Genomic DNA, 19,987 nt, shown 5'->3' with positions numbered 1-19,987 from the left:
ATTATTACACAGACAACATATACAATTATTTTAATCACTTTCAATCTTATTTAATGAAAATTCAAAGGATTTTCTTAAAAATTTTACCAAACTTTTGCATTTACACGTCTGCATGTGGATTTTGGAAGCTTTTGAATTTGGGTAGGCCAAATCCAGACGGATAACCCAAAATAGCCCTTGACTTTTTATTTGTCTTATTTGTCTAAACCTTTTGAGGGCCTTTGGTTTAGAACAGTTGATCTACATGGATCTCCATGATTATTTGGTGATGGCCATTTGAGCTCTTTAGCTGTTCAAATGGAAACCCCCATATATATATTTATACACTGCACATTATAATATAGGCTTTCTGCCACTCCTATTATCACTGACGGAGTGCCCTCTGGGTTGTGGGTCAGTGGATGCTAGAGCATGCATCTGTTCAGACTTTGTAAACAGGATTATGGTGTCCCGGTAATGATCCAAGTTTAGAGCAGCCATAGGCCAGTATGACACAGTTACACAGCAGCAGTCAAAGTCAGATAGTTAGCACAATCTCAGTGGAATCAATAGTAGGACAGAAATAAAGCAAAGATTAAACATTCTAATCTCTGTGTGACCTCATTTAACCTTTAAATTTCAGTCAAAATGATTACATTTTAAGTCACTATTGATTTAGACTGCATGATATAATTTTCACAATGACATTTTCTTTGACATTTCTGTTTTAAGGACACTATTACAGAGGAGGTGGTTGAGCTGCTCTCTCCATATCTGGCGATGGAAGACTATAACCTAGAAACAGCTAAAAGAACATGTGGTAATGTGGCAGGTCTCTGTTCCTGGACTGAAGCGATGGTGGAATTCTTTGGCATCAATAAGGAAGTTCTGCCCTTAAAGGTGATGTCATATTCATTAGCTTCACAAGTCTTTCTGTAGTATGTAATTATGAAATAGAGGTCTCTTGTGCTCATCAAGGCTGACAAATACTTTTTCATGCCATAGTTGATATCTTAAAAATGGATTATTTGTATCACAGGCTAATTTGAAGCTTCAAGAGGCTCGTTTGACTGTAGCACAGGATGAACTATCAAGAGCCCAGGAACAGCTGGATGCTAAGCAGAAGGAGCTGGACGATGCTCAGGTGTGATATAAGTGTCAATTTTTAAATGAAATCATAAATGAATAAAAAAGCTTTCCACTGATAGATTTTAGGATAGAACAATGTTTGGCTGAGAAAAAATGGATTTCAAAGTCTGGAATCTGAAGCAATATTGAGAAATTTGCTTTCAACTTGCTCTCAGCAATGCATATTACTTTTATTAGTTTTAAATTAGTTTTAGTATATTTACAGTTGGACATTTACTAATACATCCATGGCAAGTGATCTTTTTTTTTTTTTACTTAACATTCCAACAGTTTTTGGCAAAACAAATCAATAATTTTTACCCATACAATATATTTTTGGGTATTACCACAAATATTACCTGTGCAACTTAAGGTTTTGTGCTCAAGGGTCACATAAATATAATTAGGGCTGGGAAATCAAGAACCAGTTCTATTAAAAAAAGAAAATGTAGAAACTATTAATCTTCATGATTTTCTAATCCACAACAGTGGACAGTTTCATAAGTCATATTTTTATTATATATATATATATATATATATATATATATATATATATATATATATATATATATATATATATATATATATATATATATATATATATATATATATATAGTTAAAGTCAGAATTATTAGCCCCCTTTGCATTTTTCTTTTTGTTAATATTTCCTAAATGATGTTTAACAGAGCAAGGACATTTTCACAGTATCTCTGATAATATTTTTTCTTCTGGAGAAAGTCTGATTTGTTTTATTTCGGCTAGAATTAAAGCAGTTTTTAATTTATTAAAAGACATTTTAAGGTCAAAATTATTAGCCCCTTATTTTTTCGATAGTCTACAGAACAAACCATCGTTATACAATAACTTGCCTAATTACCCTAATCTGCCTAGTTAACCTAATTAACCTAGTTAAGCCTTTAAATGTCACTTTAAGCTGTATAGAAGGGTCTTGAAAAATATCTAGTCAAATATTATTTACTGTCATCATGGCAAAGATAAAAGAAATCAGTTATTAGAAATGAGTTATTAAAATCTATTCTAGGTTATTAAAAGTCTTCTCTCCATTAAACAGAAATTAGGGGGGGGGGATAAACAAGGTGCTAATAATTCAGGGGGCTAATAATTCTGACTTCAATATTTTTATTTATATATATATATATATAGCATCTGTGAATCTGTGACTGAATTTGGATGTGTAATTGTGAAATTCAAGTTCTTCAAACCTCTTAAATGGATGTAAATGCACACATTTACACAGGCGATGTATGATGCTGCCATGAAGGAGAAGCAAGACCTGCTGGATGATGCCGAGGCATGCAAAAAAAAAATGTCCAATGCTGTGGCACTTATAGATGGACTTGGTGGAGAAAAGGTTTCAAATTCCTTCTTTTTGCCTATAAAGTACAATTAAAAAGAGCTTGCACTGCACGTTCACTGCAATATTTAAATTATATATAAATAATCCAAACAGGAGAACTGTGTATGTGCATACGTGTTTGTCTTAGATTCGCTGGACAGAGAGTAGTGCTCAGTTTGAGAGGCAAATCAAAGATATGGTCGGTGACGTGCTACTCGCCACTGGATTTCTGTCCTACTCTGGACCTTTCAACCAAGAGTATAGAACTCTTCTCATGCAACAGTGGAAGAAAGAGATGGACAGCAGGCACATTCCTTACAGCGAGGTTTGTTCATTTCAACATCAAAATCAGGGTAACACAGTACTTGAAGAGGGTGTTCATAAGAAACCTTTTATGAATCCTTTAAAATTATAAATTAAAATGTAAATGAGAATTTATGCATGCCTATAACAAATGTCATTAAGTGTCATTTGCTCAGTTATGACATTTTGAATGCACAGATGACTTTGTTAGTTATGGCAACTTGATTTAAACAAATACTACACAAACTTTTTTTGTCTTTGTCATGACAACTTGACATTACCAAGATTACAAAACTTGTCATAAATCTATCAAAAGACTTGATTGTCATGAAGCCATTATAAATATGTCATGAATTTTATAGGAGTCATTAATATTTTTTTAACCTTTTTCTTACCTTTTTTTACATTTTAATGACAAAAACAGTTTGTTCCACTGAAAAAAAGTGATCAGAAAAAATATTTATGATGCAGTTATAATGCCTTCATGACAATTATGTTTATGACAGATTTATGACAAGTAATTTTGTCTTGGTAATGTCAAGGTGACATGATAAACAATGTCATCTTTGCATTTAAAATTATATAACGGAGCAAATGACACTTAATAACAGTTGTCATAAGCGTGCAAATAATCTCATTCACATTCATGATATGTGTCATGATTATAAAAATTTCATAACAGTCTTATGAACACCCCTTCATGTGAAGTGTTACCAAAATTTATTATTCCTTGTTTTTAAATCGTATACAATGGTTTTCCCCGCAGAACCTGAATTTGATCAATATGCTGGTGGATAACGCCACTATAGGAGAATGGAACCTGCAGGGCCTCCCCAATGATGACCTGTCCATTCAGAACGGCATCATCGTGACGAAAGCATCTCGTTATCCTCTGCTGATTGATCCACAGGGCCAAGGCAAGATCTGGATCAAGAACCGTGAACAGAGTAATGACCTACAGGTATGATTTGCATATCCTTTTACATGACATTTACATTTACATGACAACATTTTCAGCCTAACTCTAGAAACGCTTTATGGGCTTTGCCTGTTCGTTTAGCAGACAACTGTCTTTTTTTTTGCTACCAGGTAACATCTCTTAACCACAAATATTTTCGAACTCACCTGGAAGACTGTCTGTCCCAGGGCAAGCCTTTGCTCTTAGAGGATGTTGGGGAAGAGCTTGATCCAGTGCTGGATAACATTCTGGAGAAGAACTTCATAAAGACTGGAAAAACCTCCAAAGTATGTAACTTATAGAGTATAGAGTTGATCTCAACTTTATGTAACACTGTCTCTGTTTTTCACATTAGGTTAAAGTTGGAGACAAAGAAGTAGACGTGATGGAGACTTTTACTCTGTACATTACAACTAAACTGGCCAATCCTGCGTACAGTCCCGAGATCAACGCAAAGACAGGAGTGGTGGATTTTACTGTCACTATGAAGGGCTTAGAAGACCAGTTGCTTGGCAGAGTCATTCTCATAGAAAAAAAGGTAAGTGTACTTAAATGGATAGTTCAACCAAAAATGATACATTTCAATCAATTTACTCACCATCAGGCAATCCAACATTTAAGTAACTTACTTTTTCAGTGGAACTTCCTTGGTGATTCTTGAAAAATGAAATTCAATAACTACCAGCATTAAAATTTTTTTTTTTAGATGTGCTAAACAAAATTAATCAACACAGGCTCATTCTGAGAACGTAGCCCTATATACATTTCGGGAGATCCCGAATTATAAAGCGGTCGGTTGGTTTGTCAGCAAGTCAGTCAGATGACAGCGGACTCTGGTGGGTTAACATGAGAACAGCAGGTGCAAATGGCACTTGTGAGAGAAATCTGAGATCTCAAAAAGCGTACACAGCGGCCTCTGGTGGATTCACGAAAACAAAAACTGCAAAAAAACGTACCTCCTGGGACGTAATTTACTGTCTCCAGAAATGTATATAGGAGTACGTAATCAGAATGAACCTGGGTTGAAATTAATACTTCTGGCTCCTGGCGATACATTGAGGTCTAATTTATTTACATAATATTATATATTTTAGGTATATTTAGAAAGTTTTTTTTTTTAATTTTAGTGATTTTACCTTTTTTTTGGCCCTTTTTTTGACCAGGCAGCTAAATTAAACTAAAATGAAAAATAGCAAAAATTTTTCATTTTAGTTTAATTTAGCTGCCTGGTTTGTTGTTAACCCTGGTCTTAGAAACAGGTTTATAATATTAACATAGTATATTAACATAGTATTATAATTGGTGCTGGGCAAAGATTAATCATGATTAATTGCATCCAAAATAAAAATTTGTTTTTACATAAAATATGTGTCTGTACTGTGTATATTATCTTATATAAATGCTCACATGCATGCATATATTTGAGACAATGTTTATATTTAGATATAAAATTATATATATATATCATATATATATATATATATATATATATATATATATATATATATATATATATATGAATGATACAAATTATATAAAAATCTTCTTTTGTGTAGTTTTGTTTTTATGTATGTATCACATATACATAATAAACATTTAAAATTCACACATATATTACGTCAAAACAAACTCTTATTGGTCACACTTTACAATAAAGTTTAATTAGTTAATGTATTTACTAACATGAACTAATAATGAACAACACTTTATTAATCATAATTCAACATTTACTAATGCATTAATAACGTCCAAATACATTTTTGTAAACATTAGTTAATGCATCGTGAGTTAACAAACTAACAATAAATGACTATTTTTATTAACTAACGTTAACTAAAATGAACAAATACTATAATAAATGCATTTTGCATTGTTTGTTCATGTTAGTACATGCATCAACTAACATTATCTAATACAACCTTATTGTAAAGTCTTACCCTTTTATTTTGGATGCGATTAATCAGGACTAATCTTTGCCCAGCACTAATTACAATACTTTTATACTATTTACATATTAAAACCAGCATAATATTTGGACCAAATTATTTTTCAATTAAGGAAATGGAGGCTGAACGTGTGAAGCTCTTGGAGGAAGTGACATCAAACAAGAGGAAGATGCAGGAGTTGGAGAGCAATCTTCTGTACAGGCTGACCAGCATTCAAGGCTCTCTAGTCGAGGACGAGTCTCTAATCGAAGTGCTCAAAGTCACAAAGACTACAGCACAGGAGGTTCGTCCTTTATTTTTATTTTGTTTTATATAAAATTTCAACAATGCAAATTAAAAAGAAGAAAAAATCACAACAATATATAATTAGATTTTGTACATATGCAAGTCGTATTTAAATCATATACTGTATTCCGCTAAAATAGATAAGTTATACCCTCATATCATATTTCATTAAATTATGCAAAGAAGAAAAAAAGTAAATAAAGTTACATTTAACATGTATCGTCCTTCATTTTTAAACTGAGCCAGCTGTAATATTGGTATATCTTCTTTAAAAATGTAGCCTCCATCTTTATTATATGAAATGGAGTCTGTTTTAAACTCTAGGTGAGTCAAAAGCTGACAGTTGCTGCAGAGACAGAAATCAACATCAACCACGCTCGAGAGGAGTATCGTCCAGTGGCCACCAGGGGGAGCATCCTGTATTTCCTGATTGTGGAGATGAGTCTGGTCAATGTGATGTACCAAACCTCCCTCCGCCAGTTCCTGGGCATCTTTGACATGTCGATGGAGAAGTCGCCGAAGTCTCAGGTTACAGCCAAAAGACTTGAAAACATCATGGAGTTCCTCACTTTCGAAGTGTTTCGCTACACAGCTCGAGGGCTCTATGAAGATCACAAGTTCCTTTTCACCCTGCTTCTGGCTTTGAAAATAGACCTGCAGACCAAAAATATTTCCCACAACGAGTTGCAGACCTTCATCAAAGGTTTGGACCAAGTTTTTAGACTCATTTTAAGGCTGATATGTTCAATCAACTGCACAATTCCCATATAGAAATGTGATATATGGCAATATATGCAGATTACAGTACAGTACATGACATACAAGTTCTTATTTGGATATCACATATATGTCATATATTCAACATAAATTTCAAAATAATATGCAAAAATGTCCATTTATAAATATTTATAGACACATACTGTGTGAAAATCTTTGGTCACCACCAGCTTTTGGAGCCTAAGACTATTGCACAATTCTAAAATCTAAATGCACTGTCGCCTCACAGCAAGAAGGTCGCTCCCCCACAGTCTCGGTTTCCCCCACAGTCTAAAGACATTAGATTAACTAAATTGGACGTAGTGTATGAGTGCGTGTGTCAGTGTGAGATGTATGGTTATTTCCCAGTTCTGGGTTGTAGCTGGAAGGGCATCCGCTGTGTAAAACATATGCTGGAATAGTTATTGGAATATGCTGGAATAATATGCGGCCCTGATAAACAAAAGGACTAAGCTGAAGGAAAATGAATGAATGTACAAAATATTCAGAGCAAAATTTCTTTTGGAATCAAAAGACTAGCAACAACATACTGCCTATTATATTGCCTATACATACTCTATATAACATTCAGGTCTGGACTGTGTGGAGGCCATTTCATGACTGTCTTTGTTTCATCAGCAGTTTTTCTCTCCAAATATGAATTCATTACATTAGCAGTGTGTTTTGGATCATTATCATGCTAAAAACAATAAAACTATTACAAATTAGGTGCTTTCAATCCTTGGGCCTGTATTGTCCACCCTGTATATGCTCCCCGTGGCTTACATTTTCAATCCATATAAAATTTCCTTCCATCTATATGCAGGTGACACTCAGATCTATCTTCCTTTACAACAAAAAGTTGTAAATGGCTTACAACCACTCCTGGCTTGATTAGCTTTAATTTTGGCTCTTAAGCTGCCCTTCCACTGCACATTTGGACATGACTGTCGGAATACGCCCCCTTGTGGCAGTCGCACAGAATTACTGTTTTGACGCGCACCATGGGAGAGAAGCTGTTCTCGCAGTGTTCGATATAAAGTAGTGCAAAAGCAAGAGCCTTTACTCTCCATGTGTTTACCGTGGTTGAATGAATAAATACTAGAAAACTCATAGACCACTAAAAATTTTGGAGGGAAGGTGGAGACATCATTTAAAAATGATATTTTTATTACTCAATTATAAATAGAAATGTTTTTTTAATAAAGATTTTTTTCTGAATCAAACGAAAAACTCCTATTTCTCATCTCGCGTGCACAGTTCAGATTGGACAACACTGGAATACATCACATCCGGTCGGCCCGTCGCTTACAGTCTAGTCACAGGAGTTCAATTATTTAAACGAATCTGCCGTTCAAATCAGATCTGAATTTTCCGCATATGGAGATGATCGGAGCTCCCGGACTAGTCTCCATTGGAAATGAAAGAATTCCGGTCTGTCGCTTGTCATGTGCAGTGGAAAGGGCATGAAGAAAATTTCTGTTAAATGTCCCCACATATTACCCAGTGTGCAAGAAATCTCGGTGTTATGTTTGATGAAAACTTAAAATTTGACAAACAGTACAGTTGTAAAATCCTGCTTTTACCACCTAAGACAACTGTCTAAAGTCAAGCCATTTTCATCCCATAGAAATTTTCAGTGATTCATGCCTTCATAACAAGTTGTCTGGATTACTGTAACTCCCTCTATCATGGTATTTTTCAGTCTTCAATCTTTCGTCTGCAGCTGGTACAAATTGCGGCTGCTAGACTACTTTCTGTCACCCGCAAGTATGAGTCAGTAACTCCTATTTTAGCTGCATGTCACTGGTTACCCATTGAACACCGAATTGATTTTAAAATTGTATTATTTGTTTACAAAGCCGTCAATAGTCTTGCTCCTCAGTACCTTACTGACTTGTTCTGTCCGTATACCCCCTCTCCTTCATTTAGAGCTTCATTCATTAATTTTCTTTTCTGCTTAGTCCCTTTATTAATCTGGCACAGCAGAATGAACCGCCAACTTATCCAGCATATGTTTTACGCAGCGGATGCCCTTCCAGCTGCAACTCATCACTGGGAAACACCCATACACACTCATTCACACACATACACTACGGACAATTTAGCCAACCCAATTCACCTAGACCCACCCGAAACATGGGGAGAACATGCAAACTCCACACAGAAATGCCAACTGACCCAGCCGAACCAGCGACCATCTTGCTGTGAGGCGAACGAGCTACCCACTGCGCCACCGTGCAGCCCAATTATTGAGATCTTATCATCTCAATTTCCTCACCGTGCCTAGAACACGAAAAACGAGGTGAACCTCAAAACACGAGGTGATTGAGCGTTTGCTGTTGCTGGTCCTAAACTCTGGAACACTAATTTACATTAGACTTTCCCCCTCCATTTCTGTGTTTACGTTTGTTTTTTTTCCCTCACAATGCTCCTTGATCACAGTTTTATTGCTTTCATTTGTTAAATGTTTCTTTTATATTCTGCTTTCTTCTCTGTCTTTAGTGCTCCTATGTACAGCACTTTAGTCAACTTTGGTTGTTTTTAAATGTGCATTATAAATAAATATTGTTCTGTATTGTATTGTATTAGTAGGAATTACATGACGAATTAAGACCTTTCTGAACTTTTCAGCATTCACAATCCCATTAATTCAGGCAATGTTGACAACAGCTCTGGCAGAAATACAGATCACCCAAGACAGATACTCCAGTATTTTTCATTCACTCTTCCATTCTTCTTTAACTCTTTCTTAAATAATTGAACCCAAAAAAATCCAACTAGAAACTGTATTTTCTGGTTGCATTTTAATAAATAGAATGAAAAGCAATTTATAATGTCATTATATCCTCACTAGAACAACAAATGGAACTGGGTGTCTAAAGCTTTTGCACAGTACTGTATATATAATTATGTCTAATATAATTCAACATATATTTGAAATTTTTTTTTATATATTTGTGATTCAGTATGTCATAATATCTCATAATACTCTGTAATATTGATTTTTTTTAAGGTAAAAGTAATTCCTATTCTTCCATCCTTCTTTCAGGTGGAGCCTCTTTGGATCTGAACTCTGTCGAGGCCAAGCCAAAGCGCTGGATCCTGGACACAACATGGCTAAACCTGGTGCAGTTGTCCAGCCTGCACACATTTGCCACTCTCTTGACCCAGGTAGGCCGCAATGACAAGGCCTGGAAAAGCTGGTTTGATGAAGCCACTCCAGAAGAGTCTCCTCTTCCTGACGGTTATGAGAGCCAGCTGGATGCTTTCCGCAAACTGTTGCTGATACGAAGCTGGTGTCCTGACCGCACCATTGCACAGGTGCTGGAAAACCTTTTTAAGAGTCATTGCTATCTTAGTAATTGTAAATATTTAATGATTATTACTAATATTTGTAATAGTAAGTTTTTATTTTTATATCTGTGGTTTTGGTGTTAAAGTTTACAATTTTATTTTATTTATTATTATATCTTATTCAGATTTTTACCTTTTATTTGTTTTTATTTTAATTGAAATTATTCACAGTTTTAGTACTTTAATATATGATATTATTTACTACATACTACACATTTAATATCTAATATTATTTACTACATATTACATCTTTTTATTAACATTTTAACTATTAATTACAAAAAAAACACATTAAAACAAACCTACAGTTTAATTTTTTTAAATTAAAATGTCTAATATATTTTAATAATTAAATGTTTTTTTTTTTTTATTAAAGTCCTCATTTAGAGTTTAAAATGTGTTTGTACAAAAATGTTACACATCATATTAAATAAATATAAAAAAAAACATAAATAAGATAAAAAAAAACTGCAAGTGATAAATAACATTTTTCTAAGTATCTTTTTTCATTCTTCCTCAGAAAAAATATGGGAAAAATTGTTTAGGTTAGGTCTTGTCTGACCTTGACGGTACATCGGAAATAAGTAATTTTTTATTTATAGTATGCTAGTTCTTTAAAAAATATATCTTTGACAGCAAGAGTGTCTGTTTGTGAGCACTAAGAAGCAACAAAGTGTGCGCGTATTTCCCTTTCAAGAACCCCTTGTCTAAAAAAAGTTCTCGTGAAATGAATTTGAACAGCTGATCGGCCACTGAGCTCCAGATTATCACTTAACATTCCATAATCAAACCTGCTTCTTATGACGTTTAACACTTCTGGGTCACAAAACCTCACACAAACACCTGCTCAGGTCATTCTTTGCATTAAGAAAATAATTATTCATCATGTTATATGATGCCCTGTGATACACAAGCCATCCTTCTGGGGGTTTCCCTTCTTACATGATGCTGGGATCTGCTCCAGCATCCCTTTGACATAATGTGGATTCATGATATTACAGTGCATCCGGAAAGTATTCATAGCGCTTCACTTTTTCCACAGTTTTTTATGTTACAGCCTTATTCCAAAATGGATTCAATAAATTTATTTCCTCAAAATTCAACACATAAAACCCCATAATGACAATGTGAAAAAAGATTTGAATTGTTGTAAATTTATTACAAGTAAAAAACCTGAAAAATCACATGTACATAATTATGCACAGGCTTTGCCGTGAAGCTCTAAATTGAGCTCAGGTACATTCTGTTTCCACTGATCATTCTTGAGATGTTTCAGCAGCTTAATTCTCGTTCACCTGTGGTAAATTCAGTTGATTGGACATGATTTGAAAAGGCATACACCTGACTATATAAGGTCCCAGGGTTGACAGTGCATGTCAAAGAACAAACCAAGCATGAAGACAAAGGAATTGTCTGTAGACCTCCAAGACAGGATTGTCTCGAGGCACAAGGCTGTGAAAGCTTACGGAAACATTTCTGCTGCTCTGACAGTTCCAATGAGCACAGTGGCCTCCATCATCCTTAAGTGGAAGATGTTTAGAACCACCAGGACTCTTTCCATAGCTGGCCGGCCATCTAAGATGAGTGATCGGGGGAGAAGGGCCATTGTAAGGGAGGTAATCAATAACACGATGGTCACTCTGTCTGAGCTCAAGCGCTCTTCTGCGGAGAAAGGAGAACCTTACAGAAGCACAACCATCTGTGCAGCAATCCACCAATCAGGCCTGGATGATAAAGTGGCCAGACGGAAGTCACTCCCTGCCTGGAATTTGCCAAAAGGCATCTAAAGGACTCTCAGACCCTAAGAAACAAAATTCTCTGGTTTGATGAGACTACAATTAAACTCTTTGGAGTGAATGCCAGGCATTACGGTTGGAGAAAACCAGGCACTGCTCATTACCAGGCTAATACCGTCCCTACAGTGAAGCATGGTGGTGGCAGCATCATGCTGTGGGGATGTTTTTCAGCAGCAGGAACTGGAAGGCTGTGAATACTTGTACATGTGATTTTTCAGGTTTTTTATTTTCAATAAATTAGCAACAATTTCTTTTTTCACATTGTCATTATGGAGTGTTGTGTGTAGAATTTTGAGGAATTTTGTAATAAGGCTGTAACATAAAAAATGTGGAAAAAGTGAAGCGCTATGAATGCATCTTTAGATTTGTTTTGTTGTTCGTAGCTAGAGTAGAATGTTTGCGAGTTTGCAGTTTGCGAATGTTCGTTAGAACGATAGATTTGGGAAACAGCAAATCAACGAACTATGTTTGTAACGACTGAACTTGCGACCTTAGTTGGCTAACGATGGTTTTGGGAAACGCACCCCAGTATAGAAGTTAAATTTTGCACTTCCAACCGCTTTGCTCTTAAAATGACTCTGGTGTTCATGGCTTAGAGCTACATGCATGCTGTTTCTTTCCCAGTCCACCTGTTCACACTCTGTCACTCACTGACTTATGCAAGATGCTATTTTAACAGCAGCCCTCACATGTTGTACGTGATGAAAAGTTAATTGTCCACATATTTCCTATTGCATGTAAAGACAAGATGAAGAAACTGAATCTTCTTAATCACTATAAAGTGCAGTATGATCCTTCATACGGCCATTTGTTTAAAACGCCAATAAAGTGTGCTGCGTCAGTTGCGTATTTTTCATTCTCCAATCAAATAAAAGCAGAGGCGGGGTTTCAGTTCAAGACGACTACAGAGATTTTTAAAGACAGAAGAGAGACTTGTGGTTGCTGGTTCGAGTTATCCGGAGCTGTGTGACTTCACAAATCTTCAACATCAATATTCACAATATCACAGAATCACAATATTATTAAATAGCGTTGCAGTGCGCCTCGCGTTCTCAGAATGAAAAAGTGCGTTCTGTGTGATCGGCCCCTAATTATAATAATTGCTCTGCATTAAAGCCATTCCAGCCCTTTTAACATTAGCTGATGATATTACTTTGTTTTAAGTCTTTCAGACACTCCCACATTGAGGAATGGACCCTTTTCACAAGCTGGTTATGACGCTTTTAACATCAGCATCTTTAATCCTTGAAAGTTTTTCATATGAAAGTTTACCCAACTATGGATCTACTGTGCAACATGGAAATGTGAAAAGGGTCCATTAAAAGGGTCCATTTCATTTACTGCATCTTCATTATATTTAAAGGGCACCTATGGTAAAAAAATCTACTTTTTAAGCTGTTTGGACAGCCATATGTGCATGTATGGTGATAGACTGGTGATAGACCGTCATATTGGGGTGATATGAGCACACCCAGTGCTTTTTTTTCAATTTAACAACATAAAAAACGGTAGACCAATTGGAGCGGTTTCCAAACCGACCGCAACTTTACGTAGGAGAGCGGTCCCCCCGCCCACCAATATTGATTGACAGGCGCGTCATCATATCCTTAGTTTGTTGATTCACGTCCGCCATTTTCAGCGTGAGTCGAAGCGATATCACTAAAGGAACACCCTTACTCTATTTTTAGATGCAAGGCTCATTGGGCTCAACACAAGATCAGTATTCTCCACATTATCGCTCTAATCGGAATTATTGGTTGTATCTTTAGGTAGGTTTGCAAACATGTGTACTTCTCATTGAGTCTACCTTATACTTCAGCCGTTTGCATTTCTCGTGATCTTAACTAGCATGCGTTTTAGAATTCTAAACATAGGTTTCTATCAGGGTACACTCAAGTCGACGGCTGGGCGCCGCGGACCGCTGAAGAAACGTATGTTTAGAATTCAAAAATGCATGGCGCGACGATTCGGGACACTTCATGTATCTGCCGCGCTACAGAGAGTGTCTGGTGTGCCGTGTCGCGGCTTCGAACGCCGCATCCGGTGCCTCAGTCAAAGTTAATTCAGTGTGTGTGGTTATTAGTTTCTGTGTGCAAGCTCGGCACTTGAAACTAGCACACAGTTGACTGTAAAACTGTACAAAGACACAAATTATTTTGTACTCTCTGCTTGGTCTGTGTCAGAGTCGTACATGTACGACTGAATGCTAAACCTCTCACTCCAGCTCGTTCTCGCAGTCTGCCAGTCAGACTCTGTTGCAAACGCAGAGCGGGTGAGCTCATGGCCCCGCCCCTTTGTAACGTTGGCGGGAAGCCGAAACTAATTTACATGTGAAGCAACACACCCATAAATCAGCAAACTGTGAACACGCCTCCAACATGACACTTTTTAACACATTATAATAAAAAATCTGAATTGTGTTTTAAACTGAACCTAAACTGGCACACTCAGAAGAACCATAATATTAATATTAAATCTTAAAAAAGAGGTAAACTATGTGCCCTTTAAGTAATCATTGTTGTGCAGGAACATTTACTTTCACCATTACATATTTTGGGTCTCTAGTCACTCAAAAAAAATAAATAAAAAATAAAAGTGTGAAAACAGACGTTCTTATATAATCGTATGGTTTAAAACACATATTTCCAACTTCTTTTTATTTGTAATCAGAGATTGAAAAAAGTGTTTTTGCTGTAAATATTGAGGCATAGAGTCTTGATTTAACTAACTATTGACTCCCATCAATGATGCTAATAAGGGTTTCTGAATGCACATAAATCTATTAAATATCCACTTTAAAAATGCTAAATATCAGTATCATCTATTAAATATATTTTTGAATATTGTGTTTGGGATTAAAAATTGCTAAATTTAACATGCTTATCTATTTATTTATATATCATTACAGCATGCATCTACCTCAAACGGCTGCTGAGCAAAGTCAAAGCAATGACAAGAAGTTGCTAACATCTGACTCTGTGTGTGTCTGTGTTATAACAGCTAAATATATTCATAAAATGTTACTAACTTTATCATTTGAGTGCATGTTTTTGAAGTCAATCGTTTTCATTGCTCCGTTTGAGCTAATTGATAATCCAACAAATTGTTTCATGTTAAATTTGAATGTAATTTAGCTGCTTATTTTATGCTAGGCACGTAAATATATTGCTGAATCAATGGGGGTGAAGTATGCAGAGGGAGTGATTCTGGATATGGAGGCCATGTGTTCAGAAGCTGAGAAGAGGATACCTCTGGTCTGCTTTCTGTCTATGGGTTCTGATCCCACAGAGAACATAGATAGACTCGCCAAGTCAAAGGTACAAATTGTTATTACAAATTTCTCTGAAATGCATCATTCTGATTGACCAGTTCTGGCGTTTTAAACACCCAAGGTTTGATACAATTTCTCTTATGCAGGGCATTCCTTGCAGGCCGATCTCTATGGGACAGGGACAGGAAGTGCATGCAAGAAGGCTTCTGGCACAGAGCATGTCCGATGGAGGCTGGTTACTTCTGCAGAACTGCCATCTGGGGTTAGACTTCCTGGATGAAGGTCTAGATACAGTCACAACAACAGAGAACATCCATGACAGTTTTAGGTTGTGGGTGACTACAGACGTGCATCCCAAATTCCCCATAAACTTTCTGCAGTCTTCTATTAAATTCACTAATGAGCCTCCGCAAGGTAGAGAAGGGGAAAGCTGTGTTTTTTTTTTTTTGGGGGGGGGGGGGGGGGTATATTTAATATTGTGACTAAATGTAAATGATACAATAATAAAACAGGAAATGTGTGATTTGTAATGCAGGGGTGAAGGCTGGACTCAAGCGGACTTATAATAGTGTGACTCAAGAGCAGTTGGAGATCACAAACATGCCTCAGTGGAGACCACTTTTCTACGCTGTGGCATTTCTGCACACCACAGTCCAGGTCAGGACAGCTGTTAAACCACGTCACTCACTGCTCACAGTGACACACTAAAATGCTTTAAATACTCATCATTAGTTTGTGTGTGTATGTGTATATATATATATATATATATATATATGTGTATATATATATATATATATATATATATATATATATATATATATATATATATATATATATATATATATATATATATATATATATATATATATATATATATATATATGCAGTGGGGGAAATAAGTATTTAACACGTCACCATTTTTCTCAGAAAACATATTTCTAAACCTGTTGTTGTTCCTTGTTCTACAGCTTGATTTTCTTTCTCTGAAAGCATTTGAGAGTTTCCTTGGCTGTGTTTTGGATCATTGTTTTGCTGAAATGTCCACCCTGGTGTCATCTTCATCATCCTGCTATTGTAGATGTTGGACTGAAACAGTTAATATTAATTTTCAATTATGAAGGGTAGAGGGCTGCTGATGAACCATTGAGAGACTTCAGCTGCTGTCTGGGCTTTCACTGCCGTTTACACCTTCCTTTCTTCATGTGTTCAATATTTTTCCCTGTGTTTTATTACACATAATTTCATTTGTAAACTAATTAGATTTGTTTTCTTTGCATATATGTATTCCAAGTCAACAGCACCTTTAGAAATATGTTTTCTGAGAAAAATAGTGACAAATTATTATTATTATTATTTTATTATTATTTTATTTTTTACCCCTGCAACCCCTGTATTTTAAAGTACATTAACTAATGAGTTGAGTTTTTTTCAAATACATATTAATGGTGCAAAGACAGAAACACATTACTATTTTAAATGACAATTTTACTTTAAAAATTAATATATTTTTTTATTTTATAATACAATGCTTAAAATTGTAATCATTTTAAATCAAAAATTAAAAACAAATCAAAATAATATCAACTTATTAGACAGCCCAATTTATTTATTTTCATTTTACATTTGGTCTAATTAATATTTAGCTTTATCGACCCCTTTCAGTTCTCCCACATTTGGGTAACCCTGTAACAATGGCTTTTAAACTTAGTTAAAACATTTATTAACATTATTTGTTAACATTTATTAACATTTATTAATAAGAGATTCCATAACATATACAGTGCTCAGCATATATAAGTACACCCCTCTCAAATCTATCTTTTAAATTCATATTTTTAATAGGAAGCTTTACAATATTATATTTGTGCATAAACATTAGATTAGTCAGTACTTAAGCCAAATCTGGAGCTTATCTAACAAAATAATGCACGATAATGGTTCAAAAACTAGTACACCCAAATTTATATGTTATAGAAAAATATTAAATACAAATTTAAAAAAAAGAGTAAAAATCAAGAGAAGCAAAAAATTTGAAAAAATTTTGTAGGTTGTAATTTTATTTATTTTTTATTTTTTTGCAATATTTTGCTTGAATTTAATTGTATTATCTTTCCATTTCTAAATCTTCCCGCTAAAGGAGAGACGCAAATTTGGTCCACTCGGCTGGAACATTCCCTATGAGTTCAACCAGGCTGATTTCACCTCCAGTGTCCAGTTTGTGCAGAACCACTTGGACGACATAGACGTTAAGAGAGGAGTCAATTGGAATTGCCTGCGCTACATGTTGGGAGAGGTACAATATGGACTTTCTGCTGTACTTTTGTTCATTGTTTATTTGACAAACCTGCTTATTAGTACCTTTGGTTGTGTAGGTCCAGTATGGTGGACGTGTCACAGATGATATGGACAAACGCCTGCTCAATACTTTTGCTCGTATCTGGTTTAGTGAGAGCATGTTTGCGGACAAATTCTGTTTCTACAAAGGATATACTATACCAAAGGCCAGAATGCTTCAGGATTACCATGCACATATTGATGCTCTGCCATTGGTTGATACACCTGAGGTAAAACAGACTTTAATTATTCTTTTTTTATTTACTAGTGGAAAAATCTATAACCTATCAATTCTAACTTTGTTCGACAGGTATTTGGCCTCCATCCCAATGCTGACATCACTTACCAGACCAATTTGGCTAATGATACCCTGAGTACCATCCTCAACATCCAGCCCAAAGACAGCAGCAGTGGAGAGGGCGAGACTAGAGAGTCGTCAGTCCAGAAAATGGCTAATGAGATGCTAGAAAAACTTCCAGCTGACTATGTGCCACATGAGGTGAAAATGTGATTACAGGGTCACTTCTATTAGTGTCAAATTTAAATGTAGTCCATAATTTTTCTATAACTTTAAACAGGTTAAAGGCAGCCTACAAAAAATGGGAGCATTCCAGCCCATGACTATATTTCTTCGTCAAGAGCTTGACAGAATGCAGCGTGTTATTGGTCGTGTTCGCAGTACCCTTACTGACCTTAAACTTGCAATTGATGGTGAGTATCGGAAACAGAAACACATTCAATGTTTTAAAGGGTGCATTAAATGGAAAATTACACACATTACACATCTCCATTAATCATAGGATTGCTACTGCTGTCAAGAAAGCAACTCAGGCTTATTGGAAATATGTTCCCAGGGCTACATTTTTGCTACCTTTTGATACCTGCCAACACTTTAGTTTTTCCCAGGAGTCTCCTGTATTTCAGACCCATCCTCCGCCACCCTCCCGTTTTGTTATTTCTCCTAGAAAACTCTCGTAATTTCAATCATCCCCCCCGGTCCTCAGCATTTTGGTACGGTCTGTGAAACCCCCGGGTAGCCAACATTGGTATAGGATCCCGTCGCAGTGGCCGCCCAAAACACACTTCATAATACAGTTACCTTATAATACCTCACCCCCGAACCTAATCCCCCAACCCTCACCCCCCGCCCCGGGCTCCTGGATTTTCAGGGACAAATGTTGGCAGGTATGGAAATATGTGAAATACGTTGTTCTGATGTTTTTTTCTTGCAGCTTGTGATAACAAATCCACTTTACCACAATTTCACATTGTTTTTTTCCAATCTGTTTTCTGGAAACATTCTTTACCGGAATTGAACACTGTCTGCTCCGCGTCCCAAGTATGACACCGTACAGGGTGAACCACCGAGCAAACTGACCACTGTGGAAAAGTCGTCCATGATGATAAGATGGTGAATAGAGAGTGAGGCAAATGTGTCTGATTACAAATCATAGACGCGTTTAAGTTGTTTTTGTGGTATTTGTGATAACATAAACCTGAAAAGGAACAAAAGTTTTAGCGTCACACCACCCTGTAGTCTTTAAATCTACTGGCAAATGTATAAACAGGTTTTTGAAAAAAAAAGTAGCCCTGGGCACATATTTTCCAATCAGCCTGTGTTGCAAGAAAGACCATTTAATATTGTTCTTATGAGGGTTGCCCTTACAAATAATTACTGCAGTTTTTTTTCAAAGAATACTGCAGTTTTTTAAAGGAATACTGCAGTTTTAGTTAACTCTGACAAGTGCAGTTTTTTGGACACAAAAAACCTGCATTATTTAGTACTTCATTTGTATTGCTGAAGTACTACCACAATATATTGCATTGCACCTTTCAGAAGTATAAGTAACTGCAGAAATACATCTACAATACTGCAATACATAATAAAACTAAAGTTCAAATTTAATACTGATGTACCTACTGTAAATGCAATATTATATACCATATCACTATGGTGCCCCTCTGAATTTATTTAATGTTACTTCAGTTGTACTGCAGATTTTACTGATGTTGAACTTTATTTCATTGTAGTTGAACTGTTTTTATACCTCATTGTACTGCAATTTTGCAGTTGCATTGAATTTTGCCACAGTTATCCTTGTATATATGCATATGAATATAGGCTACTGCTATTGTACTGTTCAGTACACTGCAGTTATTTTTTATTATTTGTTGTTGCAAAAAAAACAAAAAACATTTTAATTAGAAAATAACATGAATCCAAAAAACATCCCTAAAAAAAGTACAAAATATTCTTGGAAGATGTTGAAGAACAAACTCCTTGGAACACTAGTGCAGTATAGTTCTTACCGCAGCATTGGCATATTAGACTACAGCAGCATAAGTGCAGTAAAGATGTGTTTTTACTCCAGTTTACTGCAACTTAATACTGCTTTTGAACTTTATTATACTGCATTTGAACTGTGTTTTTACTTCATTGCACTGCAATTTTGCAATTGCTTTTTGTATTCAATTTTATTGCAGTTATACTTCTTTATACTGCTGTTGTTCTGCAGT

At 35.6% G+C, this 19,987-nt stretch overlaps 1 protein-coding gene across 1 annotated transcript in view; it reads left to right on the top strand.

Moving 5' to 3' along the window:
• Nucleotides 1-19,987, top strand: part of dnah5l (dynein, axonemal, heavy chain 5 like) — an 83,410-nt gene that overhangs the window by 60,478 nt on the left and 2,945 nt on the right. Inside the window, exons 60-76 of the mRNA XM_056450848.1 lie at nucleotides 712-879; nucleotides 1,019-1,123; nucleotides 2,366-2,479; nucleotides 2,613-2,789; nucleotides 3,534-3,728; nucleotides 3,857-4,012; nucleotides 4,081-4,263; nucleotides 5,784-5,954; nucleotides 6,281-6,659; nucleotides 9,765-10,036; nucleotides 15,018-15,182; nucleotides 15,283-15,550; nucleotides 15,672-15,793; nucleotides 17,274-17,429; nucleotides 17,509-17,700; nucleotides 17,781-17,969; nucleotides 18,049-18,181. Coding sequence (XP_056306823.1) covers nucleotides 712-879; nucleotides 1,019-1,123; nucleotides 2,366-2,479; nucleotides 2,613-2,789; nucleotides 3,534-3,728; nucleotides 3,857-4,012; nucleotides 4,081-4,263; nucleotides 5,784-5,954; nucleotides 6,281-6,659; nucleotides 9,765-10,036; nucleotides 15,018-15,182; nucleotides 15,283-15,550; nucleotides 15,672-15,793; nucleotides 17,274-17,429; nucleotides 17,509-17,700; nucleotides 17,781-17,969; nucleotides 18,049-18,181 — 3,145 coding nt within the window. The remainder of the gene's footprint in view (nucleotides 1-711; nucleotides 880-1,018; nucleotides 1,124-2,365; nucleotides 2,480-2,612; nucleotides 2,790-3,533; nucleotides 3,729-3,856; nucleotides 4,013-4,080; nucleotides 4,264-5,783; nucleotides 5,955-6,280; nucleotides 6,660-9,764; nucleotides 10,037-15,017; nucleotides 15,183-15,282; nucleotides 15,551-15,671; nucleotides 15,794-17,273; nucleotides 17,430-17,508; nucleotides 17,701-17,780; nucleotides 17,970-18,048; nucleotides 18,182-19,987) is intronic.

The sequence above is a fragment of the Danio aesculapii genome, chromosome 24, assembly GCF_903798145.1.
Source record: "Danio aesculapii chromosome 24, fDanAes4.1, whole genome shotgun sequence".
Lineage (NCBI taxonomy): Eukaryota > Metazoa > Chordata > Actinopteri > Cypriniformes > Danionidae > Danio > Danio aesculapii.
This window is presented reverse-complemented; position numbering and strand designations above follow the sequence as displayed.